This window comes from Ambystoma mexicanum, chromosome 3q (assembly GCF_040938575.1).
Source record: "Ambystoma mexicanum isolate Mex_15411 chromosome 3q, UKY_AmexF1_1, whole genome shotgun sequence".
Lineage (NCBI taxonomy): Eukaryota > Metazoa > Chordata > Amphibia > Caudata > Ambystomatidae > Ambystoma > Ambystoma mexicanum.
Window position 1 is genome coordinate 1,195,844,240 of NC_090926.1, and position 22,595 is coordinate 1,195,866,834.

General features: G+C 42.9%; 1 protein-coding gene across 2 annotated transcripts in view; it reads left to right on the plus strand.

The window, feature by feature from the left end:
- The window catches only part of LOC138447740 (complement C3-like), a 2,843,165-nt gene that overhangs the window by 412,976 nt on the left and 2,407,594 nt on the right, over positions 1 to 22,595 (plus strand). For both annotated transcript variants that reach the window (XM_069604045.1, XM_069604046.1), the window contains exon 11: positions 10,271 to 10,417. In XM_069604045.1, coding sequence (XP_069460146.1) covers positions 10,271 to 10,417 — 147 coding nt within the window. The remainder of the gene's footprint in view (positions 1 to 10,270; positions 10,418 to 22,595) is intronic.

The window sequence follows — 22,595 nt, forward strand, 5'->3', positions numbered from 1 at the left end:
ATACATTTTCTCTCTGCACACCAACCATGAGCTTCCATTATATATATATTTATTTATTTTATATTATATATTTTTACATATATTACAGTGTTTATGTGCCATTATAACAATCAACTTTTTAACTTCTTTGTCACTGCCTCCTGATTGTACCCATTTATTTTCTCTTTTTGTGTTCAAGGGACTTTATCTGTTTCTACATGCTCAAGCTGCCTGATCTCATGTCTGGGATGGCATGGTTTGATTTGATTTACATGGGCAAACTGCTCTATTGCCGTTTCACCTTCATTTTTCAAAATTTTATAAACTACAGGAGAGACCTTATCTATAATTCGAAATGGCCCCTGCCAGGCTGCAAGAAATTTAGAATTTTTCTGTTTACTTTTTCCAAAATGAAACTTGTACACCTGATTCCCTACACTGTATTCCTTTACTGATGTCTTTTTGTCATAATAAGACTTTGCACTGTCAGCAGCTCTTTCCAGATTTCTCTGCACAAAAGCAAATGCATGTTGCAAATGCCTCCTCAGTTCATCAATATATTCATGAACTGTGGATGCACTCACAAGTGTCTGCTCATGTGTTCTGTATAGTAGGTGTTGTGGTAACACCATTTTCCTACCTGTCAAGACCTCATGGGGGCTAACACCTGTTGCTTTGGCAGGAGTTGATCTGATTGCCATCAAAACCAACGGTAAACGTAAATCCCAGCTGGAACCTGCTTCTGCCACAAATTTCTTTAAAATATCCACAACAGACCTATTGCTTCTTTCAACTGTACCTGAAGACGCCGCCCGATATGCGATATGTAGTTTCCTTTTCACACCTAGTATTTGCCATACCTTACTCATTAGGGTACTTGTGAAATGACTTCCTCTGTCTGACTCAATTCTTTGTGGCAACCCAAACCTTGAGAACACATGGTTCACCAGCAATGTGGCTGCTGTTTGCGCACTACAATCTGGTGCAGGAATGCATTCAATCCACTTCGACATCAAACATACCACACTCAAAATATAACGGTGTCCCCTGCTCGACCATTTTAAAGGACCTACATAGTCTATTTGCAAATCTGACCATGGGAGAGTTAGGCCTCTTTTCATCAATGGTGCTCTATGCATTGGTGAAGCAGGTTTAAATTGGGCGCATACTAGACATCCTCTAGTATATAATTCCACATCTTGGGACATGTGTGGCCAGTAAGCATAATCTTTTAGTATTTCTAATGTTTTTTGTGAACCTCTATGGCCTGCAGTTATGGCATCATGTGCATGGTGTAGCATTAGCCCTCTGAATGAAAGGGGTACTACCCACTGTATTTGTCCTGTTATGGACTCTCTAATCATGAGTCCATCCTGTAATCTAATTCGTGTTTTGTTCTTTAATAGCACCCTCAACTCTTCTTTTCCCATACAATCATTTTCTGTTAAAGGATTTTGTTCGGGATCTATCAAATGATTATAATAGATTCCCAAAATTCGATCATTCTTTTGTGCCTCAATCAAATCTTGGTCTGGCGTGTCATGACTCCACTGCACCACCGGTTGATCTACCTCCTTTGGTGCTTTAGAACGTGTCACTGCATCAATTTGTATTTCACCCATTAAATAATCAATAGGTAGCAATTCTCCCATCACAGCCCCAATCTTAGCCAGGTGGTCTGCTTTATCATTTCCCTCCTTATCCTCTACTGGTGTTTTTAAATGCCCACGAATTTTTCTCCAGTATATTGTTAAATTATTCTCTGACACCAATTTGTCTATGGCTTGTATCATTTTTCCATGTTTAAGTGGCTTTTTGTTGTATGTAACCATGCCTCTTGCTTTCCAACCAGGCAAATACTCCACAAAGCTATTCCGTGCATAGTCAGAATCAGTCACCAGGACAATTTCACTGAACTTTTTATCAACTGCAGTAGCAATTGCTTTATAAATGGCTGCCAATTCCGCCACCTGACTGCTCCTATCTCCAATCCTCATTCCTATACTGGGGACGCCTTCACATTTCAACCAGACATTTCCTATTCCTGCCACTAACTGTTTATTACTGTCATTTTCAATGTGAAAAGCACAACCATCCACATATACAGTTGGCAAATCCTTGCATGTTTTTTCATCAAAAGCTTTGTGTGGTGATTGTTCAAATTCCTGCAAACTAGTTTCCACTTCCATTTCATTTGGTATTTGTTCAGCTGCACAGTCATGTAAGTCAGCTAACCCTTGAGCAATTGGGTTCTTTTTATTTTGTCCATATCTCACTTCTACGGGAAAACCTTGTAATGCCAGCGTCCATGAAGTGATTCTGCATTGCGCTAGATTACCTGATCTAATTCTTTTACTCTCTAAAAATTGCAAAGGTTGATGATTTGTTTCAATTATCACCTTTTCTCCCTGAACAATGGGGCGGAAATGTTGTAGCGCCCACACAGTGGTTAATAGGGCCTTTTCACATTCATTAAATTTCATTTCAACTTGGGAAAATGCCTTACTTGCATATGCAATGGTTTTGTGATTCAAATCGTGTTTTTGTGATAACACTGCTGACATACAATGTTCAGAAAAACCTATTTCTATAAAGAAATCCCTGTCCTTTATGGGGTATGCTAAACATGGTGCCTTTACAAGACATTCCTTTAATTTAGCTACTGCATCAGACTGCTCTTTTTCCCATTGTCATCCCTAATAAACTTTTTACTCCTTTCACATTTTTAGGATCTTTTAATCTTTGTATGGCCTCTATTTTCTTCTTTTGTGGATTTAGCCCATGTTCAGTCACTTCATGCCCTAGAAAGTTCACTTTTTTCTTGCACCATTGTGCTTTTTGCAAAGATACTTTGGCGCCTGCTTTCTGCAATTGGCCAAGTACATGTCTTATTTCATCAAAATGGCTTTTCCGGCTTTCATTTTTTATCAGGACATCGTCGACATAAACTATTGTTCCTCTTTCCGCTGCATCCGGCATGGCCTTTCTCAAAAATATGCCAAATTCACTCCCACTATTGATGTAACCGAACGGAGCTCTAAGCCAGGCATATTGAGTCCTGTGAAATGTAAAGGAAAATAAATGTTGTATCTCCTCTGCCAATGGCACGCACCAATATCCAGAGGTGAGATCTAATGTGGTAAATACATTTGAACCATGTACCTTAGCTAGGCCCTGATCAATGAATGGCAGTGGCCATCTAGATACTGGTACTCTTTTATTTAACTGCACATAGCCGCCATTGACCATTTGGCTTTAACACACCTAAAATAGGTGTATTGGATGTGCTATGAATGGGCCTGATGATTCCCCGCGATTCCAAATTTTTAATAATCTCTGCCAATGATTCTAAACATGCCAGCGGTAGTCTATACTGGCGTACAAACACTGGATTTCTGCTACACCCTTCTGGTAGTGTGGCCACATGTAAATCAGTTAAACCACAATCATAAGCATCTTTTGCAAATACATCCTTAAACTCCATAAATATCTCCCTCAGATTGTCCCTATCCTCATTGCTTTCACACGCATCCGCTAAGGAGATCTGCTCTTCTACCATTTTGGAAAATTCTGGAAAATCTTCTGGTAAGGGAATCTCAGCGCTTTCCTCTAACTGTGTGGCTGTGTCTTTTTGTAAAGCTGCCACTTTTAAATATTTTGGCATATCAGCTTCCACTTCAATGGGCTGATTTTCTGTTTCATTTTCATTTAAATTAAATATTATGCAATGAATTTTAAATATTCCTCTGGGCTGAGAGTCCAGGTGTTCTGGCAACTCACTCTTGGCATCTACATACTTTTCAGGAATATTTCCAATCACCATGTTATTTAAATCTGCCGTATAATGTGATTTTTGTATGGCCATTCCTAATGGGGAGTTTTCCTCTAAATGAATATCCTGACAACCTTTATTATTTACCATCATTTTTACAGATCCTTCACCAATATCTACCAATGGAATGTATTCATAATCCAGGGCTTGCTGTTTTATGGATTCATTCAGGCATACAAATGCATCAGAGCCTTTCATCTGCTGTCCATTTTTGCATTTCAGTGTTATTGCAAACTGTTTTGTAAATGCAGGAATAATAGTATCTTTCCTCATTTGTAATTCGATTGCATAAGGAACCAGTTGTGCACAATGATAAGCCCTTCTTTTGTCTTCAAATTCAGGTGCCGGACCACCTCGGCGTGACCATATTTTTTGATTAAGGAAATCTAACACCATACACATTCTGTGCATGATGTCATTGCCCATGTAAAATTCATTTTGTGCTCCACTCACTATCCATACAATATGGTAAATTGTTTTCTGCCCAATGCTAATTTTAAGCATGCATCTGCCTGCAATTCGGTTTTCGAAGTCTGGACTGTCCAACCCAGAAACATATTGTTTTTTAATCCTAAATCTCGGGATTTCTTCCCTCTCCATTATTTTTTGCAACAATTTCTCATTAATGAAACTCCTTTCATGTCCAAGCGCTAAAGTGGCTTTTATTGTTTTAAAATAGTCATTTATACCAACATGAACCCATGGTTGCTCATCTTCCATGTGTATTTCTGCCATAGTGGTAATGTGTTTTTCTGAATCTGTTTTAGGAGCAATATTCTGTTTGCATGTTTTCTCTTTTAAATAAAAACTTAATGTGTGCTCATCTATGGCAGTCTGCCAATTTTTCCTTGGGTCAAAGTATATTTGTACAGGTAGTTTTTCATTGTCGCTTTGCATTTTGTCTTGACACATTACTATAACAGTGACACTAGGTATGCAGCTATTCTGGAGATATACCTCCACAGCATCATTTGTTTTGGCAACGGTGTGACATTCATTTATATTGCTGTTTTGTGATTTTAGTTTCTTAGGCCTCAATGGTTTTTTGGTTAAGGACCACAGCACTCCATTCACCCCATCTATGAGAGGAGACAATCTTTTCAGGCAATCTGTCCCCATCAGAAATGGAATTTCACAAATAGATGTGATCAATACCTCTTGTTTCATTCTGTGCTTTCCTATTTTTATGTCAACCTCAGTTACACCTATGATGGGCACCTCCTCCCCATTAAAGTTATGCACTGGGCCTTGATTTTCCTTCACTGTGATCTGACTCTGTGGGGGTCTCCCTTCATTGATACTCTTTACCAGCTCCTTGGACATAATTGTGGCCTGTGCGCCAGTGTCAATCATAGCAAAGGTGTGGCATTTTTCTTCTACAGTGATGGGTGCATAATATCTGTCCTCAACTTCCTCTAATACACATAAGAAATGTGAATTCTTACTGATTTCAGGGCTCACCTTTCTCAGGTCTTTTTCACTTTTGGCTAAACAGATTGGTAAATGGAAAGACATTTTTCCCTCCTTTTTACCCATTTCTGCGCGAGAGACTTTATTCATTTCTCCATGATCAGAGGTTTTTTGGAGTGTGGCCACTGTTCGCCCATCCATCTGGGTAACATCAGAGACCACATTACAACCTTCCAACTGAACATATGTAACAACATCATTCAGCAATTTGTCATTTTTTAATTCTGTGCATTTGTGATCATTTAGTGTGATACCAGCCCTTTCAGCCTCTTCAAAAATATGTGGCTCAAAGAATTCTTCAGGTGATTTACTTGTACCCTCCTTTTGAGTATTTCCTTTTTCTGTCTGTGTTTGGTCATTGTTTTGCTTGCCCAGGGAAGGAGCTATAGCATCCCCATTTACTCCCTGTTCACTGGTATTCCCCATGCATGAGTCATTTTTCTTAAATCTGTCCCTTTGTTCTTTTGGAATTCCTGATGTTTCTTTTTCGTTTGTACAAATCTTTACTGTTTTATTTAGCTCTAGGTTAAACCGTACCTCTTTTTTAGAAGTATTTGCACTTTCTGTCACAAGTTCATTTACTGGCACTTTCACATTTAATCCATTAGGCATCTCAGAGTCGTTATGCAAAATTATATCAGAGCAATCTGTCATTTTGGCACTGCAGTTATCATGAGTACTTAGTCACTTTTTGGAAGCCCCCCGGTCATTGCTATGGACATCAGCCCCCTCTTTGGAAGGTTGTTTTTGCGCTGTACAGAGCTTTCCTATTTGCTCAGCTAACATTTTCACTTGGGCCTCAAGGCACTGGAACCTTTCCATCTCTCTAGGATCCTCTTTCTGTGGCCTAGGTCGATATTGGTTGTTTTCCCCCTGATTGGATCTATTCTGATACCTCTCAGGTGGTTGATGTCGGTTGGGATGGTTTCTGAACTCTTGATTCATTTGTGGAGGGGAGCGGGTTGCACCCATCCTTTGATTATAGTCCCCTGGTGGGGAATCATTGTACTGGTGTGGATTGTAGTTCACGTTTTGCCTCATGTCCTGTCTCTCAGATTGTGGGTACTGGCCCCTAGGTTGATTTCCATTATCAGTAAATCGATCCACATATCGGGGCCTATTCTGATTACCATATATCATGGTGTTGGGATCAAATCTGCTCTGTGTCCCCAATGACTGGTAGGGACCATCATTTCTTTGATTTTGATTTTGTCTCTGGTTATTGTTCATACCTGCCATATCAGGCCGATATCCTACCCGGGGTCTGTCCCCTAAATACCTAGGGCTGATGTAGCTCTCTCTATTACTAGGATCATGTGATTGGAACATTGGTACAGGAAATGGCGATCTTTGTTGATTACCCCTTTGTTCAGGTGTCACATTATTTTTACCTTGGCTTTGAGCAGACTCAAGGGACATTTTGGTTGACCTGATTTCCATTACTGTGGCTGAGGGTTCTTTAGATTTAGGCCTAGTATCTTTCATTTTATCACTTTCTCTACCCTGACAATAGAGTACCTCATATAGCTTTGTGCTTTGATGTACAATCCATTCAAGGGACTTGTCACGGTCAAATTCACGGACCAATTGGGATATGATGTCTTTCTGTAGCCCATAGAAGTATGCAGTTTTAAACTCATTGGAATTTGAGTCAAAAGATACATCAGAGAGATAAAATGCTCTTTTTAAGTCTTGTAAAAATTGGCGAGGGGATGTATTAGGTCCAGCAGTAATTGTGTAAGCGACTTTCTTTGCCTCCTGCAATGACTGAAAAGGAGAAAAATGACGCCTAATTTCTTTTTCAAACTCCAACCAGGTCATATTCTGCTGTTCATTTAATCCCCTTATGATGCTGGCCGTCGGGGCATCTAAAGTTAAATGAAAATATTGTCTGTACTGTTCCTTAGGTATCTGGAGTGCTTTAAAAATGTCATGCACCGCTTCTAAGTGATCCTCAATGCAGCATTCACCTCCCTTTTTAAATGGTTTGATCAGGGCTTTAATGGATTTCATTATTTTTATGGGGCTACTTGTTGCAATGCATGGAATTGCACTATTTTGTGATTCAATCCTGTTTTCAGGTGTATGAGATTGGTGGCTGCCCCCAATGGGAGTATCAAATCCCCCAAGGGCGCTGCAACCAAGTTCAGTCACCTGCCCAGTCACTGGAGCACTAGCTCTTTGGGCAGGGCTAGAATTCACCTCCACTCCATTGAATGTGGTACCCTGCCGCCTCTCCTGGGACCTGGGAATGCACATTTGCTGTTCTAAGTCCTTACACTTTTTAAGGAGTCTGTTTGCTTCATTTTGCAAATAGTTGTTTTCATCACTCATTTTATTAATCACCTCCTGCATATCGCACATTTATATTTGGCATTCATTGAACTCTTTATTTCTCTTGTCTCTTTCTTGAATCATTTTAATCATTTCTTGTTCTGCACTCTGGAGATCACATTCTTTTTCACAATGTTCTTTTTGTAAAATCTGCATTTCTGAAACAACCTCATCTTTATCCTGTCTAATGTGGTCCACTAAGGCTTTTAAGTGTACCAATTCTTGCTCACTATCCTCAAATTGCTTCTTGCTTTTGGATAACTGAGCATCAAAGTCTCTGCATTTTAATTGCATGTCTTTTTGGCATACATCCAATTCTGCTCTTAACATTTCCTGATTTTTACTTGCCCCATCTAATTCAGTCTTTAACCTGTTAATTAGCTGAGTATCATTCTCCTGCATTCGCAGGGACTTATTCAAGATAAACCATATTTTGCCGCATAGCCGTATTAAACAGTATTTCTCTGCACTTTTATCGGCTGCATTCAATAATCTTGTAAGGCAGACCTGAATTATGCTGCCTTCTACAAAAATATTGTCTAGTTTTTCTTTCTGCACCTCACCCTGGATGCGTTCACGCCATTCTAACGTGCTGTTCGACGACCAAGTCCCATGTGCAAACAACTTTGCCTCTAAATATTGCACTAGGTCTGAGAATGTGGTTTCCCTTTGTGACATTCTGAAATTCGTTTTTAGTGGCACATTGCTATTATAAAATGGGTTCCCTTTAATGTGCAAATGGCAGTGTGAGACACGCTTGCCACGCCCAGTAGGTACTCTATGATCACTTTCCCGGCCTGCAACGCACCATAAATATGTAGGGGATTTTGTGGAGATTTGGGCCTGATGGTATTTTCTTACCGCCAAAAAATAACTTAGCAACAATCACTCCTTGTATTCAGATTGGGCCATGTACAACAATAATACAGTGGACATGCATTATTTCAGCACACAGACATGCGTGGTTGGTATGCGTGGTTGGTATGCGTGGTTTGGTGGTATTTTGGTGAGCATAATTCCCTTGTTTTATTTGTGGCCCCAATATCCAGAACCCTTTATTTTTGTTTAGATTTTTCGTGTAATCACTAGAGAGACCTCAGGCTTGCATTTCAGGAACACCACATTTTCATTTTTAGTGTGCCACCATGGGCAATTTCTCTCTGTCTTATCTACGGCAGCGAGCTATCATGTGGTATTTTCACTATCTTATATACGGTAGTGAACTATGTCCCGGGCCTCCCTTTTTGCCGACTCATAGACCTTCGACAAACTACAACACACACAGTTAGTTATAATTGCTCATACTGAATTACATTGTGCACATGGCTGCAGCCAAATTTGATGTTTAGTTACCTTGAAAATGACAATTGCACTGTCTAAACATCTCCCCACATCATCAGCACTGTATTGGTAAATATAAAACACACCACCCGTCTGCTTTCAAATATTTTTGTGTATTATAAAAGTTGCATTTAAACACGATCTCACTCTTTACAGAAATAAATAAAAAAGCACAGTAACACCATTGTCTGTGATACACTGAAAAGAGAGTGGCGGAGACAAGAACTCAATTTGCAACATTAAACATGTGAGTAAAGAACAGGAATCTCCTTTCCTACACTGACTGAATATTCTCGTACAAACTCAGCCCCCACACTTCTGTAATTACCTTATCTGTTCAGCATGAGTTTTCTCCAGCTGTTCTCTTTCTGAATTTGGCTCCCTTGAAGATTAACCCCAGTGAAAACAAGCGTCTTTCGTTTCCAAACCGGGGTTATTGCCTGGAATTCTCAGCTTTTGCAGCAGGAATACTTCAGCCAGGAAACAGGTCCTTCTCCCAGCTCTGCCAAATCTCGATTGTCCTCCCCCTCTCCTCAAGCTCCCCCAGCAAAACTCTAATCACTGCCTCTAGCATGATACTTGCTATGACGCTGCTCCAATCAGAATCAATCATGCCATCTCCTCCCTCACTACACAATGGCTCATTTCTACAGTAACCATTTGTAACCAACTGATTTCCTGTTCCTTCGAGCTCTTTGCTTCCTGTAGTTATGTGGACAGAGCAGCAGAGAAAAAGAAAAAAAAAATGAATGTGCGTTTAAAAGTTCACTTTCAGAGTAGGCCTAATTCTGCAGTGGAGACACATTTTTATTAGTGGGTTATGTTAAATTCAGTTTTATTAGTCAGGTTAGATATTAATAAGGTTAGTTATTAATTTTCAAATGTGTCTCTTGCACCATAGGCATTTCAGGTGAAAAATAGTGTGCATTTTTGAATGTGCACGTGTGCTTTTAACTGTAAAAATAGATTTGCATCTTATATGTTAAAATAGTTTTTGACTGAATAGCCTGTCTTTACTTATATGTCCATGTTAATCTGGCAACGCATATAGCAATGCACCACACCCATGTGGTGGTGCTGCATCAAAAAAAAATTGCTACCTGTGCAGTAGTGCTGTACTCTGTGCTGTAACACGCCAAATATCCTTACAGCTATTCCTGTCCTAATTAGTTTTGGCTCCAAGCTGACAAAGCCAACTCTAGTTTTTCAAAAAAGCAGGATGAAAGAAATGCCATGCAAGTGTAAGACACTCGAATTCATGATTCCTTTCTTTTTGCTGCTTCTTTTCATTCATACTTTCCTTATGCGTTACAGGTCATTGTAACCAACCCTGACGAGTCCCCTGCTGGCAATGTTGATGTCATTGCTTATCCCGGTGAAGTTTTTGACAGAACAGGTGCTGATGGAGTAGCGACAATGTATATCGATTCTGGAAGTGGAAGTAAAGAGCTGTCCATTAAGGTAACATTGTGTCCTTAATAGTTACTTGAGTGTTAGTTTCATTGCATGATGAGGTTAATTCGCCCATGGACCATTAGTTACATACAACCTGGATGTAAAAGTAGTTAGTGTATTAAAGCTTTTTGAGGTAGAACATCTTTACAAAAACATTGCACTTTTCTCACAATTTAGTTATGTTATGGACACCTTACATTCTTCCCTCAGATGGCTTGGGAACCCATGCAGACTGTTGCGAAGAAGGAGGATGACAATTGATTGATCAAAATTCAGCAAAGCCCAATAATTGTATATCTTGACAGGGACACACATGCTTGGGTTTATGGAAAAGGGGGCTAATGTAATAAGTGGCTCAGAACACCAAGAGGCTCTTCCTCGGAGATAGAGAAAATAGAGACACTGCCTGCGGAAATGCACCACCACGACTTCCTGGAACCAGGTCCTGTTATCATTGTTGCACATCAGAACGTGCTCCACACTTTGTTGAATACAGTATTATTGATACAGGACCAGGACAAGCTGTTTGTGTTCCCGGAAATTCAAACCACATTACCAATTAGGGCCAACCACTTCTAATTGCTCTACATCTGCATAAGCTTCAGGCAATTGTGGGTTCTCATTCTTTGTATAGGTGACTTAGCCCTGTCGATCGTGGCCTAACACTGTACATCATCTTCCTTCATGCAACTAGTATGGCCCTAAGGTTAATTCATTTTCCCAAGTAGTCTCTTATAGAGGTTTCAGGGTGGTGGTGGTGATGATGTCCCCGGGGAAATGTCTCAAGTTGAAGAAATGTATCTGAAATTGAAAATCAAAGTTTGACTTGTTGGGTTATGCTGTTGAAAAGTCAGAGAGCCATGTCATTAGGTTTTCCAGATTCTAGCAGTTAACAGTGCCCAATGCTGCAGAGAAGTTCAAAAACACCAGCACAGCTCTAGTTCCCTCATCTTGTGTTCACAGCTATTGTTCATAGGCAGCTGAGATGGCTGTTGAGATGGCTGTTCAGATCCTTGAAATGGGGAAACCCATAATGGAACACCTTGAGCCAACGGTTACACTGGTTTATTATATAGCAGTATTATCTGCTTTCCAACACATTTGAAGGATTACTGGCTCAACCCACCTGGGTCTCTTTTGGGGTCTTCCACCTCTTTACCCTACCAGTGCAGACCCTTTTCTAAAAACAGTTTGTGCCTCCACTTGTCTGGATGGGCAGACAAGAGCATTTGAGGAATTGAGCAGAGACTTAGAGACTTAGGCAACTCTGCCCATATTTATATTGCCACATCTTGAACATCTAGACAACTTAGGCTCACAAACATGGCAATGCAAGTCAGGGGATGGCAGCTTCATTAACTTTCTGAACTATTTCACAGATGGCTTTAAGAATATACAGGCTTCAAAGCATGGTTCAAGGGTTTTTATTTTCAATTTGTAAATGTAACCGTTTTTCTCTGGTCAGGGTGCGAGTCCGATATACTAAGGGCTTCCCTCTCTTAATCTCCTGTGGGCTCCATCCACCCTAACCCAGCCTTCCCTAAACTCCATTATGTCTAACTGGGAATCGATAGCACCTACTATGTAATGCTAGCTGTTAGTTATAGCCTAAAGGCAAATGCTTATCTACCAGTGTCTCTCCACGGATTAGCTAGGGGTACCCTGCACCCTGACCAAACACTTCCCCATATTTCTCAGTAGGAACTGATGGTTCAAGTTTGCCAATATTAGACACTCTTCACTCTTTCCCTTTGTTCCCTTGTTTGCTCCATTTCTCTCCTCTCCTCCTCTCCATGCTCTTACTGCTCCCTTTATTCGACTCACCCCCTCTTCCATTGTGTCTCACTTTCTCCAGTAATCTTCCTACTCGCTCTCTCTCTCTTCTGTCCCATTGAAGTTTGCACTCTTTCTCCGCTCTTATTTTCTCACCCCTCTCTTTACTTCTCTCTAATCTACTTTCCTCTCCTCTCCTTTCCCCACTCTACTCTTCTCTCCTTGCCCCTCTCCTCTCCACTCTCCTACACACATTCCCTATCTACACCTCTGTTCCCTAAACTCACCCCACGCTCTCTGCCTATCTCTTCTAACTACATCTGCTCCTCTTTCACTCCATCCTCACACCTATCCTCACTACCTGCTTGCACTCTCTCCACACTGTCCTACCATACGCTCTCACTGTTTCTCTAATCCCCCTACTCTTTCTCTCCTTCTCTCTCACACTAACTTTCACAATCTCATCCTCACACTACACCAAATACAACAGGTACCACTCTCACACAACCAATACCTCAACTGCACTCTGCTCCATCTCCTCCACTAACACATCAGCCCTCACCGCTTCTACAACTCCGGCCACAGCTCTGCAGCCAGCACTCTGTCTCGCATTCACTCTCATTTTATACAGTTCTCTTCCTGGTACTACCCCCCACACTCCCCATCCATTGCTTCCAGGGCTCCCCTGACCCTGTGGCACAATCTGTGGCTATTCTTTCCCCAGGAGCCTGGTTACACAGATGCAAAGATTTAAAAAACCCTCTTAGCCCTTCCCGATTTTAATGTCCATTTTCAGGGTAGCAGCCATGTGCTCAGGTTACTTATTTTCCTTGTGGTTTTCTTCATGTGCTGGTGAGATGAGCTTCCAATTCGATTTGGGGAGGATGTCTGTGCCTCTCCTGCTCCCCTGCAGTGCCCTCTCACTCTCAGGCCATGTTCTGTTGATTCACCCTTTGCCTGGGATTCGTCTTGGGCTGTTAGGTCGGTGTTGGATGTTTCATCTCTGTTTTGCAAGAAACATCCCAGTTAAGTGGGAATTGGCGGGGAACGTTAGAGGGACACCTTGATTTTTCACCAGCTGTACCTTATTTGTGTTATCTCAGTTCTTTTTTTTCGAATGCTAGTTTCTTGGTATCCTCATGTGCCCTACGATTTACCCAATAATTTTATGTTGTATGGTTTGCTTTGTCTTATTGTCATGCAAAGCGTCTCGCTGGTGCAGCGTACCTGCTTTCCTTGGGTGTTGTTGGCATGAGGAAACCAGTCTGCCATAGGGAAGTCACCAAAAGACAGTAGTCTTTGAGTTTTGTTTCCTTTTACAACACGGGTGTCTCCGGTGTTGCAGCGTGTGACTGGGTGCCACCCACCCGCATTTGCGCTACTAGCGTTTAGTTTAAAATTTGATAATTAATTTTAATCTTCTTTGCTTTTCATTTTATTGCCTGCCGGTAAGTACTACTCTAGAGACTCCCTGCTTGAATTATAACCTTGAGGCACTGTTCTGCCACTTAATTGCTCTGCTGCTCTGTCGGGAACTGACCCCCTTGCATTTACTGATGACAACCTATTGCACTGCTTTCTAGTTAACACGCGTTCCCTGCCTGCTCATGCAATGTTTATCCATGATCTCTAGTCGGTGGGGCATGGGATGTAGGATTCATGACAGAAACTTAGCTGTCAGAGGTGTCTGACCCTGCTCTTGCGCAGGCCCTCCCAGCCGACTATAACATATATCCATTTGGATAATTTCCATTTGGATCATTAGGATCGTGCATCGCTCCAAGGTGGTGGTGGGAGGGAGGGGGTTGCGGTTGTTTTTAGAACTACTCTTCAGTTTCTGGCGATCCCGTTGGATCACACATTGCAGATGGAAGCATTATTAGTTTCACATACGGTATCGGCTTCTACGGTCTGGCATTTTCGACTGATATATCTGCCCCCTGTCCATTTGCAACTTTTCGGAACCCATTCTTAGACCTGGTGGCGGCTCTTCAGACCAAATATGCAAACCTGGTTGTGCTGGGAGACTTAAATATGAGATTAAAGCACCAAAAGCTATTATCAAGATATATTGGTGGCCAAACAGATGTTCTTTACTCAGAAGGTAGTGAGTGCCTTGAATCAATGCATGGAACTCTGCTCGGTGGTGAGATCATTCTCATCCCCCTCCCACCTCTCTTCAGGGATCCTTACTTCGCAGGCACTATGCAACTCTCTCCACGATTTTTATTTATTTATTTATTTTGATTTTGGATTTAATGAGCGCGCTGCAGCCCGCAGGCATCGAGGCGCTATGAGGAACGTAAGAATGCTTGATTCAGGGTTACAAGAATGTGGCCCACAGATTAGTGCTTGGTACAATTTGTTACGTTGCAAAATACAGTTGTTCACAGTTGCTTAGTTGAATAAACAGAGATACATACAGAGGATAATAAGCCCAATGACACAATCAAACAAATAGCCTGGTTTTAATGGATTTCCTGAAGACTGCATTAGAGTCAATCGACCTAATCTGGGATGGGAGAGTGTTCCAGAGGGTGGCGGCCATGGTTGGGAAGCTGGAACCACCCTTACGCATTCTGTGGGTACGAGGAATGATGATTCTGTTGGTGTAGCAAGCCCTGGAGGGCCTAGATGGCGTGTGTCTGATAATGTTATGTTATGTTACTTGGCATTTATATAGCGCCTTATATATCATTGCTATGACCTCAAAGCGCTGGTAGGTTGAACACCCTCGGCAACCGCAGTAAATGTCAGGAGAGAGAGAGTGTGCGCACCGGATATGTGTGCAGCTGGTGCGGTTTTTGCCTGATAGCTGCTTCTTTAGAGGTAGGTGTGGTGCTGAGGAAATCAGTTGGATGTGTTCAGTCTGGACTGTGGACACTCATACTGAGTTCTTTCTGCGTTAGGCTTGAGGAGATGCCTAAGCTAGCCGAAATGTGCTCAGCTAGCTGTGTTTTATTAGGATGGAGTGCTCGTGGGGTCATGTTAGTATGAGAACAGCTATCATGGTTTAGCTATGTTCTAGTTGAGTGATGGAGTATAGGAGAGAGTAAGCGTAGTAGTGTGATATGGTGGTTATCAGTAAAGCGCCTGTGACCAGTTACGAAAGCGGGACAGAGGTGTGTACATAGCAGCATGCGTATATAAACCGACAGGATGGGTAGGGTGAACATGTGATACAGATAATATGGGGGTACAGGTACAAAGCATATGTAGGAGATACGGATATGTACCATCAGTCGCAGCTTCTGTACCGTCGGTAGCATCCGCATTGTCAGTGCCATCCGTAGCATCCGTGTCATCTGTAGCATCGGCACCATCCGTAGCAACCGCAGCATCCTCAGCGTGCGTACCATCTGAAGCGTCCCCACCATCCGAAGCGTCCGCACCATCCATTCCATCTGCTCCATCTGTTCCGTCCACCCCATCCGTTCCATCTGTTCCATCCACTCTGTTTCGTCCTTCCATGTGTTTCTACCTTTCCATCCGTTCAATCCCTCCATCCGTTCCATCCGATCCATCCACTTCATCCGTTCCATCCACTTCATCTGTTCCATCCACTTCACCTGTTCCATCCACTCCATCCATTCTATCTACTCCATCCGTATCCGTTCTAGCCATTCCATCCATTCCGTCCGTTCTATCCATTCAATCCATTCCGTTCATTCGGTCCTTTCCATCTGTTCCGTCCTTTCCACCTGTTCCGTCCTTTCCATCTGTTCCGTCCACTCCATCCATTCCATCCACTCCATCCGTTCCATCCACTCCATCCACTCCAACTGTTCCATCCACTCCACCTGTTCCATCTACTTCATTCGTTCCATCCACTTCATCCATTCCTTCACCTCCTCTATTCCATCCGTTCATTTCACTTCATCCGTTCCATCCACTCAATCAGCTCCATCTACTCTATCTGTTCCATCCGTACTATCCGCTCCATTCATTTCATCCGTTCTATCCCCCCTCCGTTCCATCTCCTCCTCTGTTCCATCCACTCTATCCATTCTATCTACTCTATTCGTTCCATCCACTCTATCCGTTTCATCTACTCGATTCGTTTTGCCTACTCGATCCGTTCCACCTACTCTATCTGTTCTATCCATTCCGTTCGGTCCATCTCACCTACTCTATCCGTTTCACTCATTCTATCAGTTTTAGTTACATTATCCATTTTAGTTACCTGTTCCTCATCGACTCCCTTTGCTCTTTTATTTTATTTGTTCAAACAACCCTGGATTTCTGTTTATTGCAACTATTCCTTCCATTTGCTCTAAGCGTCAATAGGAAGAACCACGTTTTTAGTAATTTGCAGAAAGACAAGTAGTCTTCGGTGAGTCGAATGTGGGGTGGAAGCGAGTTCCATAGAGTGGGGGCCAAGGCTGAGAATGAGGATCCTCCTAACCTGACAAAGTTGGTGTTTGGTATCACTAAAAGGAGGGCAGAGGTTGATCTTAGAGTGCGCAGTGGGTGTTAGGGTTTAAGCTTAAAGGGCTGTTTTATGCACTGATCGGTGGGAGATGCATAAGGTTTTGAAAGTCGCCCTTCGTGCAACTGGGAGCCAGTGGAGCCAGTGGAGAGTTCTGAGAGCTGGAGAAGTGTGGTCTCTTGGGCCAAGTGCCAGAAGCATTTTGGTGTAACGCTCACCTGATTCCCGCAGGGGCGCCGGTCTTGACTGGGTGAATGCTGTATCTTCAAAGGTGATGTGTAACACACGGTTGGCTCTTTGGGCTGGACCTCTGTGCACTGTATGTCTGACTCCAAGAGTAAGATGTCTGCAGATAGAAAATATGGGATTAATGAACTGGGGTTATTGGGTGCCTCTCTCCTCTTCCCTTTCTCTTCTCCTGTAGAACCCCAAAGGTTAACGCCCTCACCTTAGGTAAGTGAACGCCGAGCTCTCCATCTGCCTCGGGGCCGGGTGCCGTAACCAGTTTCTTCACTGGATAAGGGTGCAGGTCTCTTGACCTCAGAGGACTGCTGTCCGTCGTTAACTGCACTAACGGTAAGTTCTGGGCACTTCAAATGTCTTAAAAGTCTTTTGTAATGATATCTCTTGTTTTGCAGGGTTCCGGCGATGGCGGATGGCGGGCTGATGAGAGTTGAGGATCGAACCCGCGTGAGGAATAGAAGCGCCTGGAAGCACGTAAGTAAGCGCTTGTTGCCTGCTTCACGGTGCGCACTAACTGTCCCTTTTATCTTGCAGGTATAAGTTCGGAGCTTTAGAGAAGCTGAAGGGTGCTGGAATACCCACTGGATTCGGCGTGGGAAGGAGTAATGCCACATGAGTAATAAAGTTGCCCAATGTCTTTAAACGCACCTTCTTTTGTCTTTCAGATGCGGGATGCAGCGCCGAAGGCCTCCGGAGCGTGCAAAGAGCTGGTAAGCTTTTGTCTTTCAGATGCCGGAATGCAGTGCAAAGACCTTCGGAGCATGCGAAGAGTAGGTAAGCCTTTGTCTTTCAGATGCTGGAATGCAGCGCAAAGACCTCCGGAGCATGCGAAGAGTAGGTAGGCCTTTGTCTTTCAGATGCCGGAATGCAGCGCGAGGCGTTGGTGACAGCCGATGGACCAGGTAAGAGATGCGCTGCCACTGAAGACCGTAGTGCTAACCTGTTCTTTATTTGTCTTTACAGGTGCTGCTGAAGACTGGATTCCAGGATGGTAAGCCTTTGTTCCCTTAGGCCCAGGATCAGAAGCAGAAGACAGGATGAGCGTTCTGCTGCAGAGAATGCAGAATAACGCAAAGCAAGATTCATCCATCGGGTGTGGTTTAAATAGCCTCCTGTAGTGCTTAGGTGTCTCCTTCCACAGCCTCGCCTAGGTAAGAAAAGAGTTCCTGCTTTCCAGAAGAGTTCCAGTGTTCTGAACCTAGGGAGTGGCTCCTGCCCCACCCAACAGGAAAAGTAGTCCCAAACAGAAGATGATCGGGGGCTCAACCGGCAGGTAAGTAAGCAGCATGGTCTGCTGCAGGTAAGTCCACCCAAGCATTATGAGCCCGGCGCTTCCAGCGCTGGGACTGGGCATCTTTATGAGCCTGGTGCCACTGGCGCCAGGACAGGGTCCAAAAGGTCCCAATTGGGACTGGCTGGCACTCGGAACCGGGGTTATGGGTCTGCTTCCAAGGGAGTTGGGCAAGTCCTGATCTTTTGGAAGCAGAGATCATGACAGCACCCCCCCTCAAGGCCCCTCCCAAACCGGGCTTCTCCGGGGGTTTGGGCTTGTTAGGAAATGTTCGATGAAATCTTTTGATTAGACGAGGCGCGTGGACATATTCTGCAGGTTCCCAGGATCTTTCTTGGGGACCGTAGCCTTTCCAGTCAATCAGGTAAAATACTTTAGATTTGGAGATCTTGGAATCCAGGATGCTTTTGACTTCAAACTCGAGTTCTCCATCAACTAGAATAGGTTTTGGAGATTTAGTTAGTCGGGTTTGAGGTTGCACAGGTTTTAATAGAGAGACGTGGAAGACCGGATGTATCTTCATGTGAGAGGGCAAGTCCAACTTGACTGCTACTGGATTTACTATGGTAGTGATGGAATAGGGACCAAGGTATCTTGGGTTGAATGTGCATGGTCCTTTTAGAGGTAGATATTTGGTGGATAACCAGACTTGATCTCCTACTTGATATTGGGGGGCTTCCTTCCGATGTTGGTCTGCTCCTTTCTTGTATTGTTCTTTAGCCCTTTGAAGGTGAGAAACGGCTTCCTTAAAGGCTTGGGTGATTGTAGAATGCAGGTGGTCTACTGCTGGTGTTCCAAGATCTTGGAGTGGGTCCAACTCCGAGGTTCGAGGGTGACTACCGTATAAAAGGAAAAACGGGGTCTTCCCAGTTCCCGAGTGGACAGAGTTATTGTAGGCATATTCGGCTATCCAAAGGATATCTTTCCAAGTTTTTTCAGTTTGTTGTAGCATGCAGCGCAAATACTGTTCCAGAGTTTGATTGGTCCTCTCGGTTTGTCCGTCGGTTTGAGGGTGGTGGCTGGTCGAAAGTCTCACATCAATTTGAGCCGACCGACAGCAACTTCGCCAAAAATGAGAAATAAATTGACTACCTCGATCCGAAATTAGAACTGAAGGTAAACCATGCAGTCGGACGATGTTTTCGAGAAATTCTCGGGCCAGAGTTGCTGCTGTTGGTAAGCCTTTGAGTGGAATGAAATGCGCCATCTTGGAGAATAGGTCCACGATTACTAGGATCGTATTGTATCCGGAGCATGGAGGTAGATCGGTGATGAAGTCCATCTAAAGCGTATGCCAAGGGCGAGGTGGGATGTCAATAGGGAGTAAGAGGCCGGCTGGTTTTTCCTTTTGACTCTTGTTTTGGGCGCATACTCCACAGGACATTATAAAGTCTCTGATATCTTTTTTCCAAGACGGCCACCAGAAATAGCGCTTGATCTTTTCCGCGGTTTTGTCCTTCCATTAAAGAATCGTGACAACAAGAGATTACCTTTTTCTGTAAATCTGTGCTGGGCAGGTATAACCGTTCTTGGAAATATAATAGGTTGTCCTTCACCGTAAAGTCCTTTCCCTGCAGATGCCAATTCTGTATGTCTGCTGGAGTTACCAGTAGCCTGGCTTTATCCTTAACTTCCTCTATGGATTGTGTGGCGATTACACCCAGAATTCTTTGTTCGGGAATGATAGGTACAGGTTTAGGATTGATCAAATGTTCTTCCACTCCCATCCGAGAAAGGGCATCAGCTTTACCGTTTTTTGTACCAGGTCGATAGGTAATTATGAAGTCAAACTCGGCAAAGAATAGTGCCCAACGGAGTTGCCTAGAGGATTGAGCTTTTGCGGTTTTCAAATATTGCAGGTTTCGGTGATCTGTAATCACAGTAACGGTGTGTCGGGCCCCCAGAAGATAATGCCGCCAAGCCTTAAAGGCGGACTTGATAGCTAGAAGTTCCTTATCAGTAATAGTGTAATTGATTTCAGGAGGCGAGAATTTGCGGGACCAAAATGCCACGGGATGCAACTGATTGGTTACTGGGTCCTTTTGTGAAAGAACTGCCCCCATGGCAAGGCTCGAAGCATCAGTTTCAACGATGTAGGGGAGTTCTGGGCAAGGATGTTTTAAGATCGGTGCAGAGATAAATCTAGTCTTCAAATTCTGGAAAGCTTGTTCCGCCTCGGTAGACCATTCAAAACGTTTGTTTTTCTTTAACAAGGTGGTGATGGGCTGGACTATTCGAGAGAATTCGGGGATAAACCTGCGGTAAAAGTTAGCGAAGCGTAACATGCTTTGAACACCTTTTACGGAGGATGGCGATGGCCATTTGAGAATTGCATCGACCTTCTTTGAATCCATACGCACTCCGCTAGGTGATAATATGAATCCCAAGAATTCAACTTCAGTCACGTTGAAAACACATTTTTCCAATTTAGCGAAAAGTTTGTGTTGACGCAATCTCTCGAGGACCATTTTCACGTGTTTCCGATGTTCAGTTTCCGATGAAGAATAAACGAGGATGTCGTCAATGTAAACAACAACACACACATCTATGAGCTCTCTGAGGACATCGTTCATAAAATATTGAAAGGCGGCCGGGGCATTGCAAAGTCCGAAGGGCATGACCTGATATTCAAATAGCCCATACTTGGTGCGAAAGGCCGTCTTCCATTCATCGCCCTCTTTTACTCGTACCAAGTGGTAGGCTCCTCTAAGATCCAGCTTTGTATATATGCATGCTTTTCTGACTTGGTCCAGGAGTTCAGGGATCAAAGGTAACGGATATCTATTCTTAACGGTGATCTGGTTCAGGGCGCGATAATCTATACAAGTTCTAAGGTCCCCTTCTTTTTTTGGAACGAAGAATAAAGCTGAGGAAGCAGGGGACTTGGAAGGACGAATAAACCCATTTGCTAGGTATTGATCCAGGTATTGTCGGAAGTGAAGATTCTCAGGCTCGGTGAGGGCATAAATTCTACTACAAGGAGGAGTAGATCCAGGTATCAGGTCTATCTGGCAGTCATTAGACCTATGAGGAGGTAGAGAGTTAGCCTGATCCTTCCGGAAAACATCTTGGAATTCTAGGTACTCGGGAGGTGTCAGGACTGACTAGTTTCATAACAGGAAGAGTAACTAGATTAACATTGTGCCTTTAGAGCTGGCTGGGTTAGTTGTGCTTTCAGAACTGGCTGGTTTAGTAACAGGAAGAGTTTGTTCATGGAATTAACATTGTGCTTGCCCAAGTCAAGATGGAGTAAAAGAAATTTAATCTGATTGGTTAAAGAAACAATGATATGTTTGGTTGCCTGATTGGAGAGGACAATGGGTTTGATTCTTGGGAGATGAGCAAGATTCTAAACTGCCTTTCATCCAGAGAAATTCAGTGGCTGGTTGTGTATTAGTTAAGCTCCTTAAGTAAGGCCTTTCCAGAGCTCAGAAAATCTACCAAAGAAGTAAGAATATCGTTTGCTGATCCAATTTGAACAAGAAGTCATCAGGTGGGATCGTTATTTTAAAGGTTTTGAAATTGTCACAGTGAACTTTCATTTTCTTTTATAAGAAAACTTAAAGAGTAAAAAGGTTTCAAGTTCATTTGAGAAAAGAGACATTACAGTTAGTTATTATAAGGAAAACAAGCTTGAAGATTGTGCGTAGGATTTTAAAGTTGATTAACTGCGTGTAATGTTCTTCAAGACTGTTTAATGTGTGCGCAAGCTCTCAAGTTGTCGTTTGCGTGTTCTTTTTAAAGTGCGTGTACATTTTTTACGTGAAAGACGTTTCCTGAGAAAGCGCGTGTGGTTTGCGATAGAGCGCGTGCCAAAAAGAATTGCGCGTGTGAATTTTAGCGCGTGTACATTTTTCACGTGAAAGTCGTTTCCTGAGAAAGCGCGCGTGGTTTGCGATAGAGCGCGCGCCAAAAAGAATTGCGCGTGTGAATTTTAGCGCGTGTACATTTTTTTTTTACGTGAAAGTCGTTTCCTGAGAAAGCGCGTGTGGTTTTGCGATAGAGCGCGTGCCTAAAAGAATTGCGCAAGTTAACTTTAACGCGTGTATATTTTTTACGCGAAATACGTCTCAAGAGAAAGCGCGTGTTGGGTTGCGATAGAGCGCGAGTCCATTTTTATCAGCGCGTGTTATTTTTTATCGTGTTTACGTATTTTTTCACGCGCGCGGGTTTGTAAAATAATCGCGTGTGTATTTTACACGCGAGGACAATTCTTCACGTCTTCTGATTTCACGCTAGTAAAGGAAGACACTATACGTTCTTTGTGTAAATGTGTAAATAAGGAAAACAATTCACACGCAGAAAGAAAGCAGTATTCCAGGAAGTTAAAGAATATAATTTAAAGTAATCTATGCAAATAGAACTCAATGTTTTCAGAGAAAGACTGCAATTTATGTAAGCATTGAAAACTACATAAGATCAGAAGAACTTTGAAGTAAGAAGAATAT